The 26,590-nt window shown below is 31.9% G+C and overlaps 1 protein-coding gene across 15 annotated transcripts in view; it reads right to left on the reverse strand.

Moving 5' to 3' along the window:
• LOC148627317 (IQ motif and SEC7 domain-containing protein 1-like) overlaps positions 1-26,590 on the reverse strand; it is a 79,076-nt gene that overhangs the window by 31,362 nt on the left and 21,124 nt on the right. For 2 of the 15 annotated variants that reach the window (XM_088571308.1, XM_088571297.1), the window contains exon 1: positions 10,228-11,585. The exons of 2 other annotated variants lie outside the window; for them this stretch is intronic. In XM_088571308.1, the coding sequence (XP_088427434.1) occupies positions 10,228-10,271 (44 nt within the window). In that variant the 5' untranslated portion in view covers positions 10,272-11,585. Of the gene's footprint in view, positions 1-122; positions 246-688; positions 706-2,722; positions 2,874-10,092; positions 10,173-10,227; positions 11,586-13,005; positions 13,112-16,141; positions 16,186-17,114; positions 17,384-17,958; positions 18,068-19,182; positions 19,758-26,590 lie in introns of those variants that run through there. 11 more of the 15 variants (XM_088571300.1, XM_088571294.1, XM_088571296.1 and 8 more) reach the window with 11 other exon arrangements.

Raw genomic sequence — 26,590 nt, forward strand, 5'->3', positions numbered from 1 at the left:
ATCTTTAAATATCCTGAAAAACTAAATAGAAGTTAACAACAATGCTGGTGTAATCAATAACGTCACAATGCATCGGGTGCGAAATCAATGCAGTAATTACATTCAGAATCAATATTAATAACCTTATAACAAAGTCCCATCTCTTCCACCACCACTCTAGAGCAAAACTGAAGTTCCTGGTAGACAATGGTAGAAAAACATTATCAAATGGCAGATGGTTCTTGCTATATCCCCATGGATAATAAAATGGGGTTTAATCACTTGGAAAATAAATTTACCAGTGGAGAAGTTTAATTACTGTGTCCTCCAACCGTGAACAGACAACAGAAGAATTACAAATATCTCTTGGTTCCCTTAATTGAAAACACTTCAAAATGCAAAACACAACTTCAGTTTTCTCTAGCTGTGACACAATTCCAGATGTTTAATTTGTTGTTTCACTGTTTTCTTGTGATGACACTCATGCTGTTTCCAGAGCACACGTTTTAGCATGATAAAATTGAAGATGTAAATCCATCTCTACATTAGACAACATGAATCATTCATGTTTTGCAATAAATGCATCACTTTGGAGGAAACTCATTATTTCTTTATAAACATTATACTACAAAGCCCATATTTTCTTTAAAGCTCCCAAAATAAAGCTAGAGTAACACTACTTTCATCTGATCATGTTTTACATAATTACCAACAAAATCAAGTAGTGCAAATAACATTAAGCTATGTTAGTTCTTTTATATCATAGGTAAAATTTGCATAAAATTGGGCATGTGGTACATTCTGAAAGGTCAAAGTTGAAAATAGGGAAGTAACACATTGACTTTGCAATGGCCTTATCTAAGCTGAGCAGGAAACAAACTCAGAAAACAATCAGGCTCATTAAAACACATGACCTCAAATCTTCTATGTCAACAGAATGTTAAAATGTGATAAAAACTTTACTTTTCCTGCTCTGTGATATAACTGTTAATCTAGGATCAAAAGATAACATTTTATTTTCAGATAGGCTATAAAAATATGCTGAACTATGTTTATAAACTTTTAGCAAAGACATGAAACTTAAGATGAAACACTCATTGGTGCCAAGAGCACAACCAAAAGGTAAATAATGATCTGACCCCAGTAATGTCATGGGCCAAAATTGAATGAAATGACTACATAGACCAAGTTCTAAAAAATTCTTATGTACCACTGAATTTCAAAACATGAACTTGACGAATTTCTAATTTTTTTTTAAAAAAGATAGCTGATGCAGTAAAATTTGTTCTTTTTACTTATAATTTTCTACATTGCATACAGGAAATACACATGGCACTCAATTTCAATTTTCGATACACTTTTCTAAAGACCACTCAGCTAACAGTATTTGGCCAACCTGGAATCAGAACTGCAATCAGATAACTTGCCTTGCCATTGAAGAGCGTCTTCAAGGTCAAAGGGTAAAAAGAGAAACTATACCAACCGCATTAGAAAAAAAGATTGCATCATCCTGATAAAAAACTAAATGTTATTGTTAGAAAAAGAATTACAGGTGACAGGTATAAATCCTTAATCATTTAGCATATGTTCTGACCTCTTTGGCCTAACACAATGTTTCAGTAATAAGATATTTCCAAAACAATTTTCTTCACACTGAAGTTAAAAACAAAACTGATCAAGTAACATACTACAGAAACAGCAAAGATTTTAACATCTTTTTCATACCTGTTTGCATTCTATTCCCAAATGTTAAGGTTCCCTTATTATCAAAATATCATATTCATATAGATCATATGTAAAAGAAAGGAGGTGAATAGAAATGCATTATGCATGACAAGATCAAAAGATGTTACATGTAAAAATATGCATTGTATAAAATGATGACGAGAGAAAAAAAAAGACAGTGTGAAAACTTACAGCTCTGCATAATTGAATAAGGTCCAAACCAATGAATGATCCAATGTAAAACCAATGTATTAAAAAAAAAGAACAAAAAAAAAAAATGAAAATTTCAAACTTCTCTATAATCCATCATTAACACTAATACAACCATAAAGAACTGACCAGCAGACCAAGAAATCCTTGTATTCTATCAACTGAATACAATGTTTACATGTCAAACGATCCCTATCTCCACCTGTAATCTACCTGCGGGTGAAAACCCTGCCATTATCACCCAATATGTAATTACTGATAAAATAATAATAAGCTTATTCATATCTATAATTACTGAGGCATAATGTGGAGGGCTGTAAATACCCCCAAAAATAAAAGGGCATTTATACTGATCATAACAGAACAAAAATATGCTCTCCTTTTGAATCTGCCGCTCAAATACGAAACTTGACCAATTAGGTAGAATTTAACAACAGATTATTGACATATGAAAGTAAAACACCTAAATTTCTTTGCCTGTAAAGAGGCAGAAAATACAAACCAAATAATCTATGACATATACACTATACCTATTCTTGTTATAATAAGGAGCGGCCTGGGGAGATACACTGCATTTCTTTTGCATTACTTCTTCCTAATCTTAGTAAATTAGGTGATGGTCAAATTTTGTTTAAAGAAAGGAAACATAATTTGAAAAACACACACATAGAAACAAAATTTGAGAATAATTTACTATTCATAGTTTAATTACTTCATTCATTTTGCATCATACAAAATGACTAACTTGAGAGAGAAAAATAATAAAGAACAAAGGACACTTTTTACAATTAAAATAAAATTTTCTTACCAAAACTTTAAAGTATCCAAATAAATCCTATGTTTTTTCTATAATGAGTAAATAAACACCATATGTATTATTTTAAGGTAAAACTTGCATCAGTTTGTGAGAATACACGACACAAATACAGTTACACCATCAAGAGAGCCAATCATAATGAGAGCATGTGTCACACGAGTCTTAACAGCTTCTAGTGACGATTTCCCATTGTCCTTAGCGTCATATTCTTAATCAATAGTCCTGTTATATTTATTCAATCAAACTGCTCATTCATTGGAAGAATTATTACAAGGTTAGAAAAGAAAAGTACAAATGATTATTGGATGGAAATACTTAAATTTGCATAAAATCAATTTTCATTTCCCTGTTTTCTAGAGAAATATTAGTAAACATTGCACATAGTATAAAGAAACAATTGTGCCCATAAGTTACAACTTTAATGTCTAGGGATTTAGTATAGGAACTAATTCCAGTGCAATATGTTGATTAAATGCTTTCTAACAGAAAATAAGCCATTTGTAGTGTGTTGCTGGGAAACTGAGCACACCCCATCTTTTGAGAATGTCCACTTCAACAGTAGATGATGCAAAAAGTCAAATTGTCCACGAAACAAAAACTAAATTATATTCTAAGAATTCAAAGCAACATTGATATCATATCAAAATAATTTCTAAATTGGGGGCCAGGGAGTTTTTGGATTTTTTTTTTTTTATTCAAAAATTTTAACCAGTTTTTTGTTAGCTCAACCATGGACAGAAAACAGTTGTAATAAATTTATGAATAATATAAAAAAAATATAAATCATTTTTGCACTTGCAAGAATATGTTTTTCTCTTTCAACAAAAAATTCCTAGCTTCCATTGAGAAGAAATGGTCTGTGCCTTATCCAACCTCAACTTAGACAAAGTAACCAATGTGAACCAACAGACCTGTTGTCAATACACCTGATAACCTTCTACTAATTACTGATAGGTGATAGACAAATAAATACATTTCCAGGTCAATATTAGTCAGGGGATAAAAACATGTAAAGAAACTCTTGAACTCTTCAATGAGGCTCTTAACTTGACAGTCTTTGATTTAAGCAATGAATTACAGCATAAGTGTTCAACATGGTTGACCATAGTACAATGGGGTTGAACTTTGGTTACACAGAGAATTTTAGTCAACCTTTCAACTTCACTTGTAAAATTGAAAATCAGCAAAAATTAAAATGTGAATAAAATTCCCTAATTTTATAAGTTTAACATTATTTATCCTACATGAAGAGAACCTAGTTCAAGGAGAGAAAACATCTAACGTAGTATATTAGTTACTTCTATACTAATGTGTATTACCTGCCAGGCTAACAAAATATTACTTTTGGTACACAGCCATTCCAACCACAGGTGTTCCATTTGTAAATGGTTTAAAGAAAGATTAATTTTTCACAACAATACCATAAAATCTTTTCCCTTCACTTAAATCTCATAGAAAAACTTGAAATTTTTGTGTTGGCTCCAATGACATTAAGTTATGAATGGAATTACTGGTTATATAAGTTAGGAAGATATGATCATTTTTTTTAATTAATAGTCAAACCAACCTTTTCTAAGTGTGTCAATCAAATTATTGACACACCATTGTCTTTCAGCATGTATATATATTTGTTCACTCAGTCAAATAATAAGGTCTCAAATTCATACAAATTACGGTCAAAATAACAGTCAAGGCATTCTGTGTCTCGACCCACAGACTCCATTGTAGAATACTGAGGAGCAAAATATCTGTACATGTACAGTATATTACAAACTATGCTCACCTTTGTGGTTACAGTTAATTCTAAACTCATTTGATAGCACTGTAAGTCTTCTAAACATCTAAATGAACATTAATTGAATGTGTAATGGACCAAGAGCATGTATTAAGATCAAGTTATGGCCCAAAATAGTATTTTGCCCCAACTTGATCCTACTTATTACTTTTGACATGAAACAAAATGACCACAAGAACCATAAGAAATACATCATACTCTGTATTTGTGGTAAAAATAATATTAATTGATAGACGCAGTGGAAACAATATAGAGACACAAAACTGTGTTTTACAACAATATCATTAAATCAAATACCATCATCAATAAAAAATATAATAGATAACAGCATATCATGATAAAAATAATAATTATTAAAACACAACCCATGAAGCAGCTGTGCAGAACAATTACATTGTCAGCAATGCAGATAACAGTCTAAAATATTAGTGCAGTAAAAATACTATCATTTTTTTCCTTACTATTTCTGGTTAATTTATATAACATATTCTAATGTGCTCAAATAAGTGTTGATTATTAGTCAAGCGAATAAGTCTGCTGAGATTTTTATCTTGTACAGTACTCTTAGAAATACCTTAAATTTAAAAGTTTGGTTCAACTGAGGTGTAATTAAAGGCATTCAAAGTTCTTGAGGCTTATTTTTCCAAATGATGGATGACCAGACACATTACACAAACAAACCTAACTAGCCTATTCCTGCTTGTGTATCATCCAGAAACCTCACTTTTCCATGATATTGTTATATCTACCAGTAAGGACAGTACAATCAATCTATCTACCATCTGATGTCAAAATATTGTGGAAATTAATCATATAATATAGTTTCATCAAGAAATTAATTTACATTTGTTTCTATGGTAACATCCCTAAATGAAAGTTTTCCTAGGGTGATGATTTTATTGGAGAACAAGTGATTAAGTGCCATGTTTAGTTATCCAAGCTTGAAATATTAACTAGTCAATATATTTAATGTAGCATATCAATATTGTTGCTTCCAAAGGCACCATTCTCTTTGGAAACAGGTGCCTTCCATAAGAAAAACATGGTTATTCTGTTGCCCATAGTAAAAATATGTTAGGAAATCCCAACAAGTCTGATCATACACATTTGTATACAAACATCTATGATATATATTTTGAAGAAGTAACAAGGTGCATCCCATCAAAACCAAATATAATGGTAACTTAGATTCAAAAATTAACCAACAACCTGTCAAAACAAATGATGTCAACCTCTGTAGACTATATAAACCTGGCTATACTGAACAAAAATGTTTATTATACAAGGGTTTCATCACTGGTACATTATTTCTATGATCTACATGGAAAGTAAACTTGTATTGCATCTTTACATTATCTAAGTGTAATGCTGTCACTGAGTCACATCAGTTTAACATCAAACTAAGTGAACACCTGGAGAAAATCCAAACACTACTGTACTTAGTCTGGATTATTGTCAACTATAAAGGATGCAATAACCTCTTCATTATATAAACATTCTAAATAATAAAGAAGTAAACAATTTAAACACAATCACTGAATCTAAAGATTTTGTATGGAGTTCTCTTGCCATTTTGTGTTATCATTCCCCTGCACCAATGGAAGCATTATTAAAAACTTGCACTATATAGAGAGAACGTAATCTGAAACTCATAAAGAGTATGAATGAATTTGATCTGAAACTCGTAAAGAGTATGAATGAATTTGATCTGAAACTTGTAAAGAGTATGAATTACTTTGATCTGAAACTGGTAAAGAGTATGAATGAATTTGATCTGAAACTCGTAAAGAGTATGAAAGAATTTGGAAAAAATACATGATTTTATCTTTTCTGATTTTATGAACAGAGAGATTTTCACAACTGAACAATGTTCCCTTTTCACCTTCTGTCTTGATTGTTCTTACCTTTGGTTATAAATGTTCAAGGTCCAAAACAAGAAATCATTAACTTATCCACTTATTAAGATACCATAAATTGTCAACTTTATAACTTTAAACCCAACAATAACAAGTACAAATGTTGTATAAAATATTTTGTCTTCTCTCCACAACCTTACACGAACATCTGTTTACGACTGATCCCAATTTGCATGTTTAGTAAAAATCAAGTAAAAAATATATGTTAAAGTGTCATACAGGTGTAAATGACACCTGACAATGTCTTTTTTTTATTTATAGGTCTGATTTTTATATAATCCCTCTAATCACTTATAGTAACAAGTCCAGTGACCTCAAACAATACTTTATCATGTAAGTACCTCACCCACTAATAATAGGTCAAAATATTGGGTTTTATAGCTCAAGAGATGTTTTAAGTCATCCCTGACAAAAAATGTCATACCCTGTGTAAATCTGAGGCACATAGTTAGTTGGCAAGTCAAATCCACCAAGATATCAGATGTTGAGTCAGAAATGTAAAATATTTAATTCAATTTTAATGAGGCGAGTAAAGTTTACAATCTTATTTTAAAATCTTCATCTCTATTTGACAATCTGTCATCTAATTCTCTAAAACTAGCTATAAACCTAATTAAAGTCAACCTAAATGCTGTACATAAAAATTCTAACACATTAATACTCTTACAGAAAACATCTTACACAGATCTTGAGAAAGACCTTTTTTTATCAAATGGACCACCATCCAAACCTTCAATCTTTATCACAATATCATTTTGTCATATCAAGTCAAAATGCCCCTTACCTGAACATGTATCCAATTTCAAAAAAGGTATCCATCTGATCAAGACCATTAAAATCCCCTATAATGATTATCTAGATCTGTCAGAGAAGTCAAACTGCCTCAGTCCAGAACTATCAGTAGTGTTCTTTTGTACAAAATGTGTGGCCCTAGACACTTCATGACTCAAAATAAATTAAGGTATGCATCTAAATACAGTGAAAGATGGGCGTGAATATGATAAATATGGTCTTTTTTAATCTATCAAACTTAATAATCCATGGTCAACCACACATATATGACCACATACAGGTTTTTAAAAATAGTTCTGACATTAAAAATCTGAAGAAGATGAACAGTATCTATCAAACATGATAGTATTGACCTCTAATGTACAATGTATAACTTCAGTGAGGAAGAAAAATAGTTTTTTTGGACGTGTAAATCTAAATCCAATGAGTTCCTACCTGGAATGTTTCAGACAACCAACATTGACATTTCTTGACAGTCGCTTCACCTTTAAAGTCTGGGTTTTGCCACTATTGTAGTTACAGAAAGAAAAGACAACCAAAATATAAATGTATGTTTCTGACAGATTAAATCCCATTTATTTAAAATTCCATTTTAAGCCATAGAAATCTTTACATCTGTACTTGAATGTTTAAACCAGATTTACTGATTTCTGTAGTAAGTTAATTGCTGGGACTACAATCAGAGCCAAGTGGATTAGATTAGGCCCCTGCATACCTACAGCCAATATATACTCAGGATTAAATCTGTCATATAGCCCTACAGCTTATCACAGCTTCCTTTCTGTGACAGACACACTGTTAGTCAATGTCTCTGTGTTGTATACATCTGGTTTATAATAAAAGCAACTCCTTATTTTATGTTAGTTTGAATTGGAAGGTCATGCTGGTTTTCTTTATTTTAAGTGCCAAACACCTTTAGATTAGGAGCAATGCCCTGTTAGGTTTATAGCAAAGGAGAAATGCAAGGTATCTCCATCAAATCATTTGGACCATAATTACAGATAAAAGTGGTAAACCTAATGCTGCTGCAAACTAATAATTAATAAATAATTAATAATATATTGTGAACAAAAACAATAATATTTACAGTGTACACTCACAAAACAAAAACAATAATATTTACAGTGTACACTCACAAAACAAAAACAATATTTACAGTGTACACCCACAAAACAAAAACATTTACCTGCAACAAGAGAAACTAAATATAATCCAGATTTTCCAAATAGAGAAATAATCAAAGTATATCCAAAACCTCAATATTTACACTAGTTCATAACAGGTACCATTGACAAATCAGACCATAGACCCAATGTCGATAGTCTATGATTAGTACCTCTAATTGGTAGTTGTAGTACAGTACAGGTACTTATTTCACTATAGCTCCAAGGTGAGTGATTGATGGATCAAAAGGGTTAGAGAACATGCCAATATTACCTCAGGACAGGTTTCTTTTGATTGATTTTGCAGATTAGAGTGTTTACCAAACAGGTTATTATTTTAAATATTGATGATCTTGTACATTTGTTTGACTGTAAAACTGCCAGTGTAATAGCTAACAAAAGACCTACTGAAAGTGTCACCACTCAGTCTCTTGTCAACCAGGTGAAATTAAGGTATCAGACTTGGAATGATTTGAAACACAGCCTCATTTTTGCCATATAATGCTTTAGGAAGTATTATATAGCTGGTGGTTAAAATATAAACTAATTCATCCATCAGTTATAAATAGCTACAGAATTATATTTTATGGAAGCTTTGAACATAATGAGTAATTACATGTAACATATGTAACATAACAGAAATTCAAATTATGGTGATGACTTTATAATTACATTATCAAATTTATAACAAATACTAAATATGGAAGTTTTATATCTACATAAGTAGCATTTTTCTATATGTTAAGCCTATAATAAAAATTTAACTTGGCTAAAATAAAACAATTGTAGCATTTCTTTCTGAATTTACAGTAATCAGCTGATTAATAACCAGATCTAAAACGGAGTTAGTTCGGTAGCTTTATACCAGAAGAGTGATGTCTCATAACAACCACCATTATGGAGTTAGTTAGGTAGCTTTATACCAGAAGAGTGATGTCTGATATCAACTACCATTATGGAGTTAGTTAGGTAGCTTTATACCAGAAGAGTGATGTCAGATATCAACCTCCATTATACCAGAAGAGTGATGTCTGATATCAACCCCTTTATACCAGAAGAGTGATATCTGATATCAACCACCAATATGCTCTAATAAATAAACAAACAAGACAGATAGCCTGTATCTCATTAGAAGTCTCCTTCAGATAGGTAATGACATTGTCATTTTCTTCCCCTATACATGTTAAATGTTAAGCGCCATAATGGTACCAATCAATCATATTCATATTCCAATCATGCTTTAGCAGGAAGTGAAAACCCTTTACTTGATGAACCTTGATAAACAGTGTTGTTGTCCCCCAAAAATTGAAGTCCACAGGCCCCCTTTCTGTAACCACTAACTTGGAGTTAATTTTGAATCATCCCATCATTTGAACAGCTTTGTAGACCACAGCTACTGATCAATAGGACTAGTTAAGCATGAAATATTGGATAAATAGGGCATAATCCAATTTATATAGGAAAACTATGGTGCAAGGAAGCTTGCATTATACTGCAGCAAATCAGCAGCCTTACAAAATACTCATATATTAAACACAGATTTTAATGGCCTAATAGGAAAATGATGGATTATTACTAAAATTTGAGAGGAAAATGATCATAGTTATAAATGTTACAATGGTTCTAACTCTGTCATCAATAGTAGAAAAGATTAACACACAAGACACAACTGTAATTAACTTATATGGAACTTACCCAGTACACAAAAAGATTTTAAAATATACACCGTAACATGGTTAGATCAAATGCCATTTTATTCCATCAGCATTATATTTGACATACATACACATGCAGATAAAATGACACAAGTAAAAATAATGTCAACCTTACCTCTTTGAAGCACATCTTTGCCTTAATTTACGTGTTTGGTCCATTATTAATGAGGATACTTATTTCACATCAATTCTTCATTAATTTTAGATCATTTTTCAATTGTTTAATGTGAGTCACTTCCCTACTTCACAACAACTTTTGAGCATGTATAGATACATACAAGTGTCAACGTCCAAATTGGCTAAGTACCGGTACACAAGTACATGTACTGGCAAATAAATCCACTAAACGCAGTCACTTTGACACATTAAAAACCAGAGCCTTACTTCCTTGACAAAGGAAAATTCTAGCATTTATCCTTGGCAAAAGCACAGCACAATATGAGTATAACTTCTTCCTCAACCCAAAGCTAGTTTAACTGTGTAGGATTGACTTAGTAACAGACAACAAAACAGAGATGAATACTGACAATCATGCTTGAACATGGCCGTATTGACATCTTTCTCATCTTAGTCCTAATATTGCAGTTTTCAATGAAAACAATCAATCCAATTAACAACCACTTTCTGTCGGAATTTTTTCTGCAGACAAAATCAACAGTAGGGAGCGCTCTAAAAATCTATTTTAGCTATAAACGCTTGCAATAATCAATAGGGAAATCAACTATGTAAAATCTCCATTCGACAAAACTGAATTCCTCATGAGAGATGAAAGAACAGACAACACTACCATCAAGAAAATGTCAGTACATTTTTATATGTTTGTTTTTATCTCACTTTGGCACCAGTGCTATAATTTCAAAGTCAGATCACACATCACGATCAGTTAATTTTTTTTTCTTTAACACTATGGATCCCAAACTATTACATAATGGATCAATACTTCTTCATAATGATAATTAATGATCTCTGTACATCAAACAATATTGGAGCATCATTAATGTTTTTTAAATATTGATTAAAGTCATTATATAGAAATCCGAAGTTATTACCCTAAAACATACTGTATCTTATTAGAAAACTAAACAGAATGATTCAAAACACTAAGAACTAACCACACCTCATCCAAAATAATGATGATATAAAAGTGCTTTACCTTCAGCAGCAAGATAAATATAGATTTGTTTGTCAATTGATTCATTGAAAATGTTAAGCTTCTAAAGATCACTTCAAAATTATTAATACATCAGTTTAACTGATAGATGCCAATCTTAAGGCTTCCTAGGGATCATTAGACAAGGACATTTTATGCCACATCTTACCATCAATCCAAAAGTTGGGTGTCACAAAAATACTTTGATGGATCAAAGTTTGTGATCTCTAGAGTTTCCATTCATTTCTAAACTACAATTAGAACTTTTAACACACACACATACAATAAAGAGACACTCATATCATGTATGCTTGCTTTATTTGCCAATGATGCATTTGAAATAGCAGTAAAATTATATACAAGCCTCATCATCCCAAGGTTAAAGTATAGGAAGGATCTCTTTGCAATGGCCAATACATTTTCATGTGATGCATTTGAAATAGCTGACTAGTGAAATAAACATTAGATGAAAATTAAAATAAAAAATAATACAACATAATAAACCTTGAAATCACAAAATTTCATTGCAGTCATAACAGGTTATTTCTGCCAGTTTCAGGTAGAATCATTAGTAACTGATAATTAACGACCTGTCAGGAAAAGTCTTACAATATTATCTACAGTCATCCTACATTCTACTATGGTATGGTGGTATGTAGATAGTGGAATATCTGTCTGCCATATTCATCAACTTTATAAGGAAACAGGGTAATGGATAAAATGGACAATCTTGAAAGCAAACAAAATCATGTATTAAGGATAAATGCCTGTCTGCTGCCTAGTTATCAACTTTTCCTCTGTAAACCTGCTAAAATGTACTGACCTGTAATACCTGATTCTGAACAAATTTTTAAAAGCTTGAGCCATTGGGCTGAGTCAAAAAGATGGAGAGAACAGCAAACACTGAACACCCCTTGGAGCTGAACTTAGAAGAACTTTTTCCATAAAGTATAATCAATTATTAACTTCATTCATAATACTTTATGAATCATGCTTCATGTCCTGGAAATCTGATGATAAAAATTATATTGTGATCTCATCTATTAAAGGATAAATATCCGGGCAATTAACCACCATTTGGCAACACCAAAATGCATTTCATGGGTGGAATATATCAAAGATATTAATCCATCCATCTGATGTGGTCTAACAGTAACTGAAGAATTTCAGTCTCAAGAGAAGGAACCTAATAGGGATACCATATGCTTAGTAAATATTCAGACAATAGCTGTGGATATCAAACAAATGCCTTTAGGGAAGCAATATTACATTGTGTGTAATGTTATGGTTACACATCAATTTCACATGCTTTCTATACCATTAATCAAAAATAAGATGTTGGTGTGAATGCTTAATTTATACATGAGAACCGCTGACTACATCTGAGTTTCATTTCATCATTGCTACAACAAGATGCCAAAAGAAAAAAAACTTGACCTGCTTAACTAAATAAATATTAATCTGAACTCTTAAAGTTAAAGCATTATTTTCCAATAAAACAAAAAAAGGCAGACACTGAAAATCATTAACATAGAATCAAAACTGTTGCAACACTTAATATAGACTAGACAATATTCAATACTTCCCCCATTCATAATTTTTGTAATTACTACACACAAATTCTGCCAAATCTTCCAGCAAATCACATAATAGTCTAACAAGACAGGACATAATAAAATGCTTATGGGCAACAAGCCTGTTTACTAATGAACACGAAAAAAGCATTAAAATGTGTCGGCTTACCATAATATTCACCAGCAAACGCTGCCATGGCCTTGCCTTCCCTTGTACCTACTGAATGCCTATCTATCTAGATCTCATCATAGCTACACCTGGAGTTAGTATATATAGGTGTTTAATCAGTACAACCAAAATAATTACTATGATCAATACATTTCTCATTTAACTGTTAACATCTTTGGCTTTCATTTTCGTTTCTGCCAAAGGTAGACCATTGAAAGACATGACAAAATCGGAAGCTAAAGCAATCAGAAAGATAAACATCCTTTCTGCATTTTACTGAAAGATTTAAATTAAAAGGTAACTAAAAAATTATTTCTAAACTTGTTGCAGGTTTATAGTTAGTGCAAACAGCTGCCCAATGCTGATCAAAAACTTAGAACTGGAGAAAGACAAACGAAACCTTAAAATCATTAAAATTCAATTTGACATATAAAATTACAAGTAGTAAAATATTATACCCAAGAGTCCAGATTCACAATAAAACAGGTTTCAAATTTTACCCACCTTTCAAGTGATTGTTTATGATTATCCCCTGCTCAAGTTTTTCATACAAATGTACAGTTTGCATGAGGAATTCAAATTAAAATCAAAACATTCACGGTTCAAGTCAGGCAGGTGAAAAAGGCAATACATTATGTAAATGAAGTCTTTGGTAATTGTGGTTAAAATTCCATCTATTAATGTAATTATGCTGTCAATGTTTATTGTTGAACCAAAAAGTTATCTCCCTTAAACTCGAGAAGTGTTGATAATGCCTGGCTTTAAAAATAAAGTGGAAACCGCAAGACAATAGTAAAAGGCAATAATTACCCAAGACAAAAAGCTATCAGTAAGGGCAATTTCCTGAGCTCAATTGGGCAAAATACACCCATTATACATCATATTTAAAAAACAGCAAATACAATGAATTTGTCTACCTACAGCCTACAAATAGGACTAAACGCAAAAAATGTAAGATCTAAAACTTAAAGCTAACACATGGTACATCTAATCTATAATTATTCATAAATTTGAATTATCTGTGCACTAAAATAACCCCTCCCAAGCCAACTTCCTACTGTAAACTGCCAATCATAAAGTAATAGTCACCTACCATGAGGAAGGGCATGACACTTTGATATTGGGGAGTTTTTATGAGCAGGTTATCAATTAAAGGTCATTTTCCCCATAGTTATTAATAACCAAGTTCTTAACCCTTTAATAAATTAGTTCTTCATTTAAATCCAACTGATTCAGAAATGGTCCAAGTAAACACTGGGACTGGCTTGATGAAACACACTAGAAGTTTGAGCATGGGGTGACAATACCATTAAAAGACCACTTTAGTTTTGTTCCCATACTTAACCACATAAAACAAGGCATGACTTTTCATTGAAGTAAAACATTAAAGAAATTCTAAAATACTTCTAAATACCTTGAAGGAGTAAAACTTAAAGTTATAGTTTATAAAATATTTGAAGTGATTAAATTTACCCCAGAATTTGATATATTAAAATAATTAATAAATACTTCAAAAGCAATAAATCTGGAGTACTAAACCTTGTAATGCAAAAGTACTTCATTCCATCTGTGTCAGTGACTTCAAAATAAATTTGAAAACATACCATGAAAAGGCAGCTTAAGATCACACCATTTCTGACAAAAGCCTACAAGTCCTGGTCAGTAGTGGCTGTCCACTTGTTTATATAAACATCCTGGTACATGATTTCTTTGAAACGACTATTGTATAACAGTTTTATGTACTTATTAATAAAATTTATGACTTACTATAAACTCTATATGAATCTGTTCAATAAGTATAACTGAATCAAGCTTAATACCTCTTAGAAAACAGGAATTTACTCAAAATATTTTCTTATGACTTGAAATGTACTAGTTTAAATAACTAAAGGAAAATCTAAATAAGTCTATGAACAATAAACATTATCATACCTGCAAAATTCTATTTCAAATAAAAATGCATCCACGAAATTGATCACAGATGAAAATAAAAACCTGTCCACTGACAAAATACACACATTGGTATCCTTATCATAAAGCCATAAATCTAATACTTGTATCTCTATACATGTCTAATTAATTATAGAGATCAAAGGGATTTATTACAGAAGTCATAAATAAGTGTTAATTGGTAACACCTATCTGAGCAACCATTGCAGGTTAATTGTGACAACATACATGAGTTGTTATCAAAGATATTTTTTGTGTGTTATTGAGTATCAGCATGGTATCAACTCTATAGAACACTGACAAGGAAACTAACATGTTCATTGTCAAAATTTTCAAAATGTTACTTACATCAAAATATATTTTATAACAAAAATTAAAAAAACCATTTTTTTCCTGGTATGATTACTTCTTTGATGTTCTGATATTTTGCCTCAAAAATAAGTTATATAAAGAAATATAACTAATTGTTTGTGTATTTGGATATTCTATAAATTTGAAATTGATTTTCAAAAACAAAACAAACTATTGAGCAGGATTACACTGACTGACCTGACCACATTTGTTTACCGAGTTCATCATTTAAGGGTGTAACCAGTTCAGGGTAACAGTTGTAATAAAGGAAGAGAAATCCAGTGAACACAGGTACAAAAGACTGGTGTGAATTTGTATCCTGTTGTTAAAGTAGAATTAAATTAAATTTCACCTACATGCATTTGATTTATTTCTATTAGGTTCCAATGTTCTGCATGTCAATAAACCAATCACTGCTGCCATGAATTATGTCCCTTTGCCCAGACCCTGGTCAGCCCACACTGTCAATAGCTCATCAATTTGATTGCATGTCAATAAACTAAGGATAAAAGGCTAATTGGAAATAGAAGTTCATTAACAAACAAGACATAAAATAGAAACCATCAACCCAGACAATGTTTCTAAAAAAAGAACTGGTCATGAAAAACTACATAAATACAGCATTCATTTCCATAGATTTCCATAAAAATTTATATAGTCTGTCAGAAAACTAAAGCTCCTGTTAACATACAAAGGCCCTTGAGTAATCTTCTAAATTATTATCAGCATTTTGAAGAATGTACATGTAAACATGTTGACTGCTGTAGTCACAGAATGCCAGAATGCATCACCATCACACAACTTAGAATACTAGCAGAAACATTGTAACACTTACCAAAGTAGATTCTTCAAGAAAGATTTCATACCACTTATAAAATCTAACCAAGTTTAGAACAGTCCTAACAGAGTACTATTACCTAGCATAGTACATCAATTTCAATTTCATGCTTCTAATTAAACACCTACTCACTTTAAATATTGACAAAAAAGAAAATAAAAACCTTCATATTTCATCCCCTATTTAACTTTTCTTGTCCCTATTATTCAATGAATAAGACATTATGGTAAGGATGGTTGGCCTAACCCCTCTAAGTACAAGTTGATATTGAACAAGTACAAAGAACTTGATACAGACAAATTGAAAATCTGATAGAAATAAACATCTCAATTAGAAATCAAATATCCATAGAGGTGAACTGACAAGCAATGAATTTATTAAAAAGTGACATGGGAAATTATAGCTTTATAAAATATCACTTTTTACATTATAAAGGTTGTTTATCTGCCTATACTTATGTCAAATAATAAAGATTTCCATAAAAAGCCACAATTACCTTTGTGTGAACTCATTTCTAGTGCATTTTTCAGAAAAATTAATGAAATGAAAACCTAAATGAAAGATGCTTATCTTTTTGTGACAAATTGTACTGCTTTTGTGGATGCACTAAAATTGTTTGTTTTTTTGTAATAGATGCACTAATCAAGTGTTTTTTATAAATGCACTAAATCCATTGTGTTTGCAACAGAGGCTCTAAATCCGGTGTTTTTGCTATTAATACACTAAGATAATGCTCAGAGTCTATAGAACAGTTTCACAAAAATGAAAATTATTTTCTTGGTATAGAACCAGCCATATCATTGTGGCACTCATGTTATAAACACTTCACTGACAAAAAAAATGATAATAAAAAAATTTTACCTCACAATTATGCTTTGGCTCTACAAAAATATCAGTAATCAAAAACTAAACTCAAAAACTGAACACTTGCATTAGTGGAAAAGGAGGTCATTTCTACTGTAAATCTTACCTTAGACATTTTGATCATTTCAGTAATTTACAAGAATAGTTAACTCATTGTAACAACATGAAACAGATCAAAAGTATACAATAAATTATTAAAGATCAAACAAACAAGTCTGACAACATTTGAGAAGCACCAAACACTTACATGGGACACTACAATGCTAATATTCTCTGAGTACATCAGACCACGAATATACATGTAAGTCACATTTTATACATGTATCCTTTAAACAACTCTAGACTTCAAGTGTCTACCATAAGAATTGATCTAAGTGTCTAAAATTTCACGAAAACAACTTGTATATAAGACAAGTTTTATGAAAAACATCAATGGTACTTAGTTCACTTGCATCACTTAATGATGTGATGTTATTCAAGACAATAATAATATGCTAATGAAATTACGTTAATGAAATTCTAGATCATGTATGAGAGTGCCATTGTGTAACAGGCAGATGTAACTCTGTCAAGAAGTTGGTGACTTCACTGCAGCTGTACATGACATATGGCAGGCAAGATCTACCACGTAACCATTTTGTACTCATCGAAAATACCTAAAGTACCTATCCTAAACAAGGTATATATTCCTACTCAATGGCATAAAAGTGCACAAACAATCTTGGAAAATTTTGAAAATGAGTGAAATGTGGCTTACACAATTATTTCTCAATAAACTTAATTTGTGAACTAAATTTAAGGAATATTACACCATTCACTCACATAATCCTGACAGATTACAGCCAGTACTCTGATTATGTATTCAAAATTACCAATAAATACATGTAAAAGGGCAACTAGTCAGTAAGTAGAATATGTGTTACCCAATATTAGAAAGAAAACAGACTTACAATTCACAATCTGGTTTGATTACAACTGGACTCCACAATATAAAAGCCATAATCCTGATAATGTACTGTATAAAATTTCACCTATCCCCAGATGTTGACAGGTGCTAAATTTATGATACAATTTTATCATTTAAAATCCTATCTTTTTCTGAAGTGATCTTTACGTCAATGGATGATGAAAGGGGAATAACTCAAGTACAATCCTACCCCCATTTTGTATTTTGAATAATAGAGAGTATATCTATCGATTAAAACAAGGGCATTGAAACTAGTTAGAACTTAGCCAGGGATGTCAATAGAAGCCATCAGCCGGCAAAGTTGGAATGCTACTAACTGACGAATACTTTACTTTAAAAAATGGGTGAACTCTTGCAAAATTTTCATCAGTCTACCTGGTCTTAAAATACTACTGACTGACTTGCCTGTTAACCTCAATTTTTCACAAAATCATTTAATTTGTCTCCTTCTAATTAAGTCTTCACTTTGATCGAGGACCAAGGTACACCTAACATCTTATGCACACTTAACCATATTTTTATAAGAAACACAGAAATGTCTTGTAGTAGTCCCAAGAACACAAACTGCTAACATAACAAGTAATGTTTATTTCTACATATAATTGCTTATAACTATTTGTCAAGACTACATTTTCATACAAGTTAGAAAAATAGATGAACAGCTAAGATTGTGCATTTATAACAGGGAGGACAATAGTTTCAACTCATATTGTCCTTGAAGAAACAGGAGAGGCATTGAAGCACACACAAAACAGGCAACTTCCCAAGTTATGTAAAAAGAATGTTTTCATAAGATAAAGGGTGTCTAAAAATGCTTACTAAAATTGTTCAACCCTATCTATTTCCTGGAAGAGAAAACCAATGTCATCAAATATGATTAATTAGTTCTAGCCTCATAATTGTTGTCAAAATATTGTATTAACAAGCTTTGAGACTAATCCACAGTATGAGGATATAGCCTTATTCATCTTGTATACATATTACTCACAGGGGGTATACCTCTACCATACAAATGCCTGGAATCTTTAACATCCTTGACTGCTCTTACAAGCCTCATATGGATTGCCTGAAGTAGTACAATTGACTATTTCTTACAAGTTTAGGGGTAGTTTTCCAATAATTCTACAGTGGTTCTATAGTAAAGACTAAAAAAGCCTGTATGAAAACTGAGAAAAGTTAAAGAGAAACTGATCATTTAACATTCTACCTTCTTTCTGGAACAGTCAGATATTTCCTAATTATTCTCGGTGTACCTCGAGGGGAGTCATCTTCAAAAGCTGGATTACATTCTATAAGGACAATCTGTGGAATGGTATCGGCTGGTCCCATGTTATTTACAAATCCATTATCATCATAATTATCTTCACTATCATACAAGTCATCCCTACTCTCACTATAGTAACTATGCTTGTCTTTTAGAAAAGAATCTGGGCGCCGGCAAAAACATTGCACAATGAGGCTACGGACCCAATTAAGGGCCATAACTCCAATCACTTCATGAATTCTACATCCCCAGCAGTTATCCTACTGATGACACTCCTGGTTTGTCAATATTATTTCCATGAATATAAATCAAACAAAACCTTCAATATACTATTTATCTAAAAACAGATATTCTAAAATCCACATTGAGAAAATGGAACTTGGCATTGATTTTTCACAAAGATTCGATACTGCATATAATCCTAGCTGTAAGGTTTGTACACCATCAATGTCATTTCTCTTGAGCCTAGGCCAAAAACAAATCCATACAAATTCCACTAGAATTCATCGCCTACTTCAACAATAAACATTTAATTATGCACCAAACAATTGCTTGTCATGGCAAAACACATACAGCTGTTTTTCGACATTTTCCAAAAGATAGTCAGTAAATTACAAGATCATTAATACTAAATGACCACAGCATCCTTAAGTAGGTAATAACGAGAATACAGGTGAGGATACGCAGGTAAATACGGCTTGATTTACTGTCTAATCTCATAAATTTTTTATGCTTGGAAGTAAATCAACAGACATCTTATGGATGTCTTTAGTAGAAAATTTACATTAGTAAATTTTTATTGTTAAGTAAATTTGTTTCGCCTACTGTCATCATATTTATCACACTAAAGTACCAGTCAAGCAAGTAAAGAATACACACCGAGAGACATGAAGTTGTGTATTGAAGAAAAAAAACATGCAAGTCATGTTCAGTATATCAAATTCATTCAAGTGTGGTAGGTTTTAGATTTTAAGAAAATAAACTCCAAATGACAGAAGACACTGGAAACCTTTTAAAACAACCACATATCATTAATAATTCAAATATATCAAATCTTCAACAAGCACAAATCCTAATGACAGTTAACAAATAATTACTCTCAGTATAAATTTACATTTTATTTCTGCATATTCAGTTCATGTGATGTATGGGCATGTAGAGCCTTGGGGTCAAAATCTAGATCAAAAACATGCAGGTGAGATATGTAAGTAAGTCTGGAATTTCTTACAAGTTCTCACACCTTTCATCATGTTCACAGCTGATGGATGAGGGATGTCTTAATTAATACAGGTGCAATATCTATGTTTGATGCAAGTCTCACTAACTGGCTTACTGTATAAGCACTAGTTCTGTCAAGTCTTGCCTGCTTGTTGCTTTTTTTCCAAAACTAGATACTGCAGAAGCAGAGTCTCCTCATGTTCCGAACACTGAATACTTCAGCACACAGTTCATGCAAATAAAACATCTCCAATTTGCAAAAATAACCACTGCATTACTTCAAAGATAACAAGGAACTATTGACATGATTTAGCATTAAGTATTAAACTTTATATATATCTGTAAATAGAAACCATAAGATTCTTATCTTAATTCCTACACCAAAGATGTGACAAGCCTTTAAGTTATTAGACAGTCATTGTTTTTCACATCAGAAATTGCTTAGTTGGCATTTTTTTTAAGATACAGAACTTACACAACAGTTAAAAAATATATATGTCACTGGGATAACTGAACCAATTTGACAGGTTGTCAAGAACCAATTATTTGTACATTAATAAAGAGTATTGGGGTTAACATTAATATAGGTCTTGAAAAAAAAAACTTTGTCAAATCAACCAAAAGTGTGCTGTCTAACATTAGTTCAAGCAAACATGGAAACAAAAATGTGTAAATTAAGCCAAATGGGCTTAATAAAAAAAAACTTGGTTTCATGACATTTTTCAAAGTTGAGACATATTGGCCACATGCATCAACAACCCTTACAAATTTAAAAACAATGAATCAAAACTATTTCTTAATAAAATATTTAGTTTGGAGAGGCAAATTACCACTTTATAGGATTAAAACTCCCCTCTAAAAAAAACAAAAAAAACAAAAAAAAACACGTAAAATCCTACCAGTTTCATAAACATTCATTGATAATTGCACGAAAACAATATTTAAGGTATCATTTTGACATGAAAGACATAACAGGCTACAAATCATTGTTTCAACATATAAGACTATGCCATTATAACAATTTCACTCAATACCAGAGCAACTACATGGTATAAGCAAATATATTATTTTTCATTGGACTATTTGATGACGCACCTTTTAATAGTACAAGATTCCAGTTCTGGATGTACTATGATCAAAGGGAAATAACTCTAACATCCTTGGTCATAATCATGTATGAGAATACAATTGTGTCCAAACAAACCAATGACCTAAGTAAAATCATGTTAAATTCTTAATAATAAATAGCAACATCCTGAAGAGACTAGGTAACACCTAAAAACAATGTAGCATAATATCTCAATTTCATTTCATCTAATGAATAACTACACTTATATTTTATGTAACTGCAAAACCCTAAGGCAAAGAGAAGTGTAAATGATGAATGATGTAAAACATACACTTTACCGTGGGTGGTATACAGTAACAAGATCATACATGTACATGTAGCTTATCTGCTCTGAGATTTATTAATTCATGATAAAATAATAAGTTCAAATACTAATCTCCCAGAATCACTATAGTAAAAAAAACGTTTTGTATGAAATAAAATCAAAATTTTTCTTAGGAAAGACAACTTATATTACATCACAGATATCTATCTCCTGTTTTGATATTCTACACCAGGAAATTCATGGACTACCTTTCTAATATTTTTTTTTGGATCAATTTACAAAATAGTCTTAAATTCTCCACTGACAATTTGTATGTAATATTGAGGAAAATGTTCAGGCATTCAAATTTTTGGAGTTACAGTTCATTAAAATATGAATTTACCATAAATATCTCAGGTTTACACCTTAAAACGAAGAGAAATTTTCTCTACAAATAGAAAATTTACATTCTGATTAATTTGTCTTAGAACTTTTCAACCCTATTTGTGAAAGGTCCAGACTTATCCCACAGGCAATTGTCTGTCCACCACAACTGGTCTAATCACGAACTTTTATCACATCCCATCAAAAACAAATCTAGATGTCAACACAACACTATTTTGTCCACAAAAACAACTAATTTCCTCTTTCTCCAGGCTGTAAATAAATTGGCTGATTCCCATATTAACATTTTTATCTACAAGAAAATTGTACAAAAAAATGACATTAAACACAGGACAAACATGAGATTGACTACATACAGAACATTTGGTTCCCACAGGAGACAACTGAGGACTCTATTAAATATAGTAAGCCGACCATTGTGTTTTGGGCTTACAGGAGATGGAAACATGTTCGGTTAACTGGACAACACTTTTGATCTATCTAATCCATGCACATTAGACACAAACTACATCTCCCTGGTACATTTTGGAAGCTACAGTCCCAACATTAAAAAAAATATCATATTTCTTGTATTTAGAGTAAAATGGAACATTGAAAGTTCCCAGCCCACATTTTTTGTTGACAGTTTGTGAATCTAAAAAAGAAAATATTTAAAGCTCAACATTTAGTACATCTCAACTTGAGTTAACCCTAAGGTAGGAAGGATATACCTTCACAATGAGTTGACCCAAAGGTAGGAAGGAGATACATTCACACTGAGTTGATCCTATTAAGGTAGGAGGAGGATACCTTCACATTGAGTTGACCCCAGAGTAGGAAGAGGATACCTTCACACTGAGTTGATCCTACTAAGGTAGGAAGAGGATACCTTCACAATGAGTTGATCCTAAGGTAGAAAGAAGATACTCACACTGAGTCGATCCTAAGGTAGGAAGAGGATACTCACACTGAGTTGATCCTAAGGTAGGAAGATGATACCTTCACAATGAGTTGATCCTAAGGTAGGAAGAGGATGCCTTCACATTGAGTTGACCCTAAGGTAGGGAGAGGATATCTTTGAGTTGATCCTACTAAGGTAGGAAGAGGATACCTTCACATTGAGTTGACTCTATTAAAGTAGGAAGAAGACACCTTTACATAGAGTTGACCCTACCAAGGTAGGAAGAGGATACCTCCCCACTGAGTTGATTGTAAGGTTGGAAGAGGATACTCACACTGAGTTGATCCTATTACGATACGAAGAGGATACCTTCACATTGAGTTGATCCTACTAAGATAGCAAGAGGATACCTTCACATTGAGTTAACCCTAAGGTAGGAAGAATATGCCTTCACACTGAGTTGACCCTACAGTAGGAAGAGGCTACCTTCACATTGAGTAGAAGCTACTAAGGTAGGAAGAGGATACCTTCACATGGAGTTGACCCTAGGGTAGGAAGAGGATACCTTCACACTGACTTGATCCTACGGTAGGAAGAGGATACCTTTACTAATATAAAATCAAGTAGCTTCATTACTACAAGGTAGATCAAATCAGGATATGACAACACAAGGTTTCATTAAAATAAAATACTCATCAGGGATCCTACTTTTTATTTCCTGCGGCAAGTAAAATTTAGTCTAAGGGAAAGTTACATCTGTAGGTTTTGTATTACAATTTCCTTTGATTTTCCTGTAAAACTTTCTTGTGGAAAGCAAAAAATTCAATAATTCTAGATCTCTGCTGAGTCTTTATATGATGTTGACACTAAGTTAGATGACACAGTTCAATTTCAACTATTGAGGTCTATTCTTCCTGTACATCAGTAATCTGTCAATGACGTAGGTTGACAAGTGAGCTAACTGCCATAAATTCAAATCTCAAAAATAAATACTTAAATGATAAGAAAATTACAATGTAAATGCACCAAGATGATCTTCCTTGATAACTTATATCCATATAATCTGTTCATTGTTAAGTATATAGAAGGAATCTTTTATAGAAATATCATCCACCAGCTGATACTGTGACATACCAACAGTATTGACACTTTGACCTACAAGCTCCTGGATAGATTAAATTCTTCACATAAAACTAAGCTACAATGACTTCCTTATATTAAATTATAACTGATTTTTTTTTACATATTGCTATAGATAAGAATTAATTCCCCCATTTTCCTAATTTTTTTTTTAAATCAAGTGATCAGATTCGGAGAAATCTGAGGTGAGGCAGAATTGGAGAAAGAACTTCATAAGAGATTTTCTATGGAACTAAAAGGTCCCAAAAATTAGAGTGTCAATAAGCGTCAATACAAATAATCCACAATTGCGCCATCTTCGTTATACACCACCATTTGATTTCACTCACTATATTACAGTGGTATCCTTCCATTTTACTTTTTTATAGTAAAAGTTAGCCATTTGTAGCATTCTTTGCACTTCTCTTATTAAGAATAAACTCTTTTCATTGGTCCTAAAACAGGTAATAAGTTTTAACCTTTCCTCAAAACCCTCATTCCAAACCAAGATACCCTGATATTATGTAACACAGTTTCTTAAGTAAGAGCCTATTCATCATAGTAAAGAAGGTCAAGTAAACCAGTACCAGGGTACCCTAACCTAGCAATAACCCAGGACTAAATACTTCACAGACAGTTTAATTTATCTTCTAAAATATTGATGACAGAACAAGATTTAAACAGGCAAAATTTACAACAATAGTAAACTTGTGTGGTTTACCAGTACTCAAACTGAAATGTTTGTACTTATAATTTACATAGAAATAGTCAACAAAAAGGCTGGGTACTTTCATTGTCTAAATGTAAAACAAAAAATTCTGCATTTCTTTGGAAAGATTTGAGTAAACAGTGCTCACACTAAAGTGAAAGAAGCACAAAATAAAAGAAAAATAGCAGACAGACAGATGGATAAACACAACACAAAAACACTGAACCAACCACCCCCTTGGAAAGGGAAGAGCTATTTTACAGAATTAAACTTTTTTTGGAAACAAAGTATTTCACAAGTTATACATAAGTATCAGTATGTATTAATTAGTGACTGTAAGTTCAACAGAAGGGTTTCATCAATAGATAGTATGATATTCAATCAGGAATCGAATTTCATAGATTGACCTTTTAACCACAAAAACCAGACCCATACAAAAAAGAAGATTCACTGTACTAGTGTCAGATTTTTATTTTCAAGAAGGGCTGAACCTCTGTAGAACAGCACTATAAACAGTGTGATATGGTCAACTATCTGTATGAAAGGACAAGCTCTAGTACAACACATGTTTTTACAGGTGGGATATAAACTACAATAGCTCAAATTGACAATAATTCATTTCATAGCAGTAATGATACATTTAATCATACACTATGTAAAACATAAGCAGTTTGTTATTGTCCATAAAAAAAAGTCCTGAAACATATTGTCCCCATGGACTCCCAAAACTGTTAGGCTAATTAACAGTATATTTCATAGCATCTATTACAGTGTTCCTTCTTAATTTCAATCACTCAGATACTATAAAAGTACACTGGTTAGTTCAGTTTCTATTTTCTCAGTTTTTATGTGCAGATCAAACCTCAAGTTCTACATCATGATAACATACCCCTAAAGAATTAACTTTATAACTGGAATCATTTAGAAAAAAAAACCCAGAACTGTGTTGCAGAATAACAGAATAAGAAACATGGGAAAACTTTCTTTCCAGCCACTTATTGGTGGAGGCATAAAAATAAAAATGTAATACAGATGATTCCATGACAATCACTAATGAAATTCAAAACCCTAAGAATCAATAAAATTTTGTCATTTTCGATTTTGATATCAAATGAAATAAAGTACTTTTTGTTTTCAAATTTAAAGCCATGAATATTAATGACAGTACCATGGCAACTGTTTGGGAATGTACAAACCATGACAGGAAAACTTTGAAAACAATACAATGTAATTGAAAAAATAACTACTTGACAACCCAACAAGGTAAAGGAAACAATCAATTTTGATAAAATTGAAATTGAAATCTATGTTGAAGTATTGATGTTTTGTTTTGTTAATGAACAGACCTCTATAGACCTGTTTAACTGTTAAGCCACCCTCTACACTAATCTTATATTGCTTAACATATAAATCCCAGTTGAAGTAAAGGAAGTCTTGTCATTCCTTAGTTCCCAAGATAGGAGGACTTTCTAAGGCTTATAGAAGGATTAATTGAAAAAGAAGCACTTCAAAATTACATCATTCATAGAAAAACACAGCAATATAATAGGATTACATGTACTAATAACATAACCTCCTTCAAAGTTTCACCCAAATCAGTATGACTTTCTCACATTTATACGATGATTACACCCATGTTGTTTTACA

Source organism: Perna viridis, chromosome 1 (assembly GCF_037379345.1).
Source record: "Perna viridis isolate PV_CMFRI_1.1 ecotype Kerala chromosome 1, ASM3737934v1, whole genome shotgun sequence".
Taxonomy (NCBI): Eukaryota; Metazoa; Mollusca; class Bivalvia; order Mytilida; family Mytilidae; genus Perna; species Perna viridis.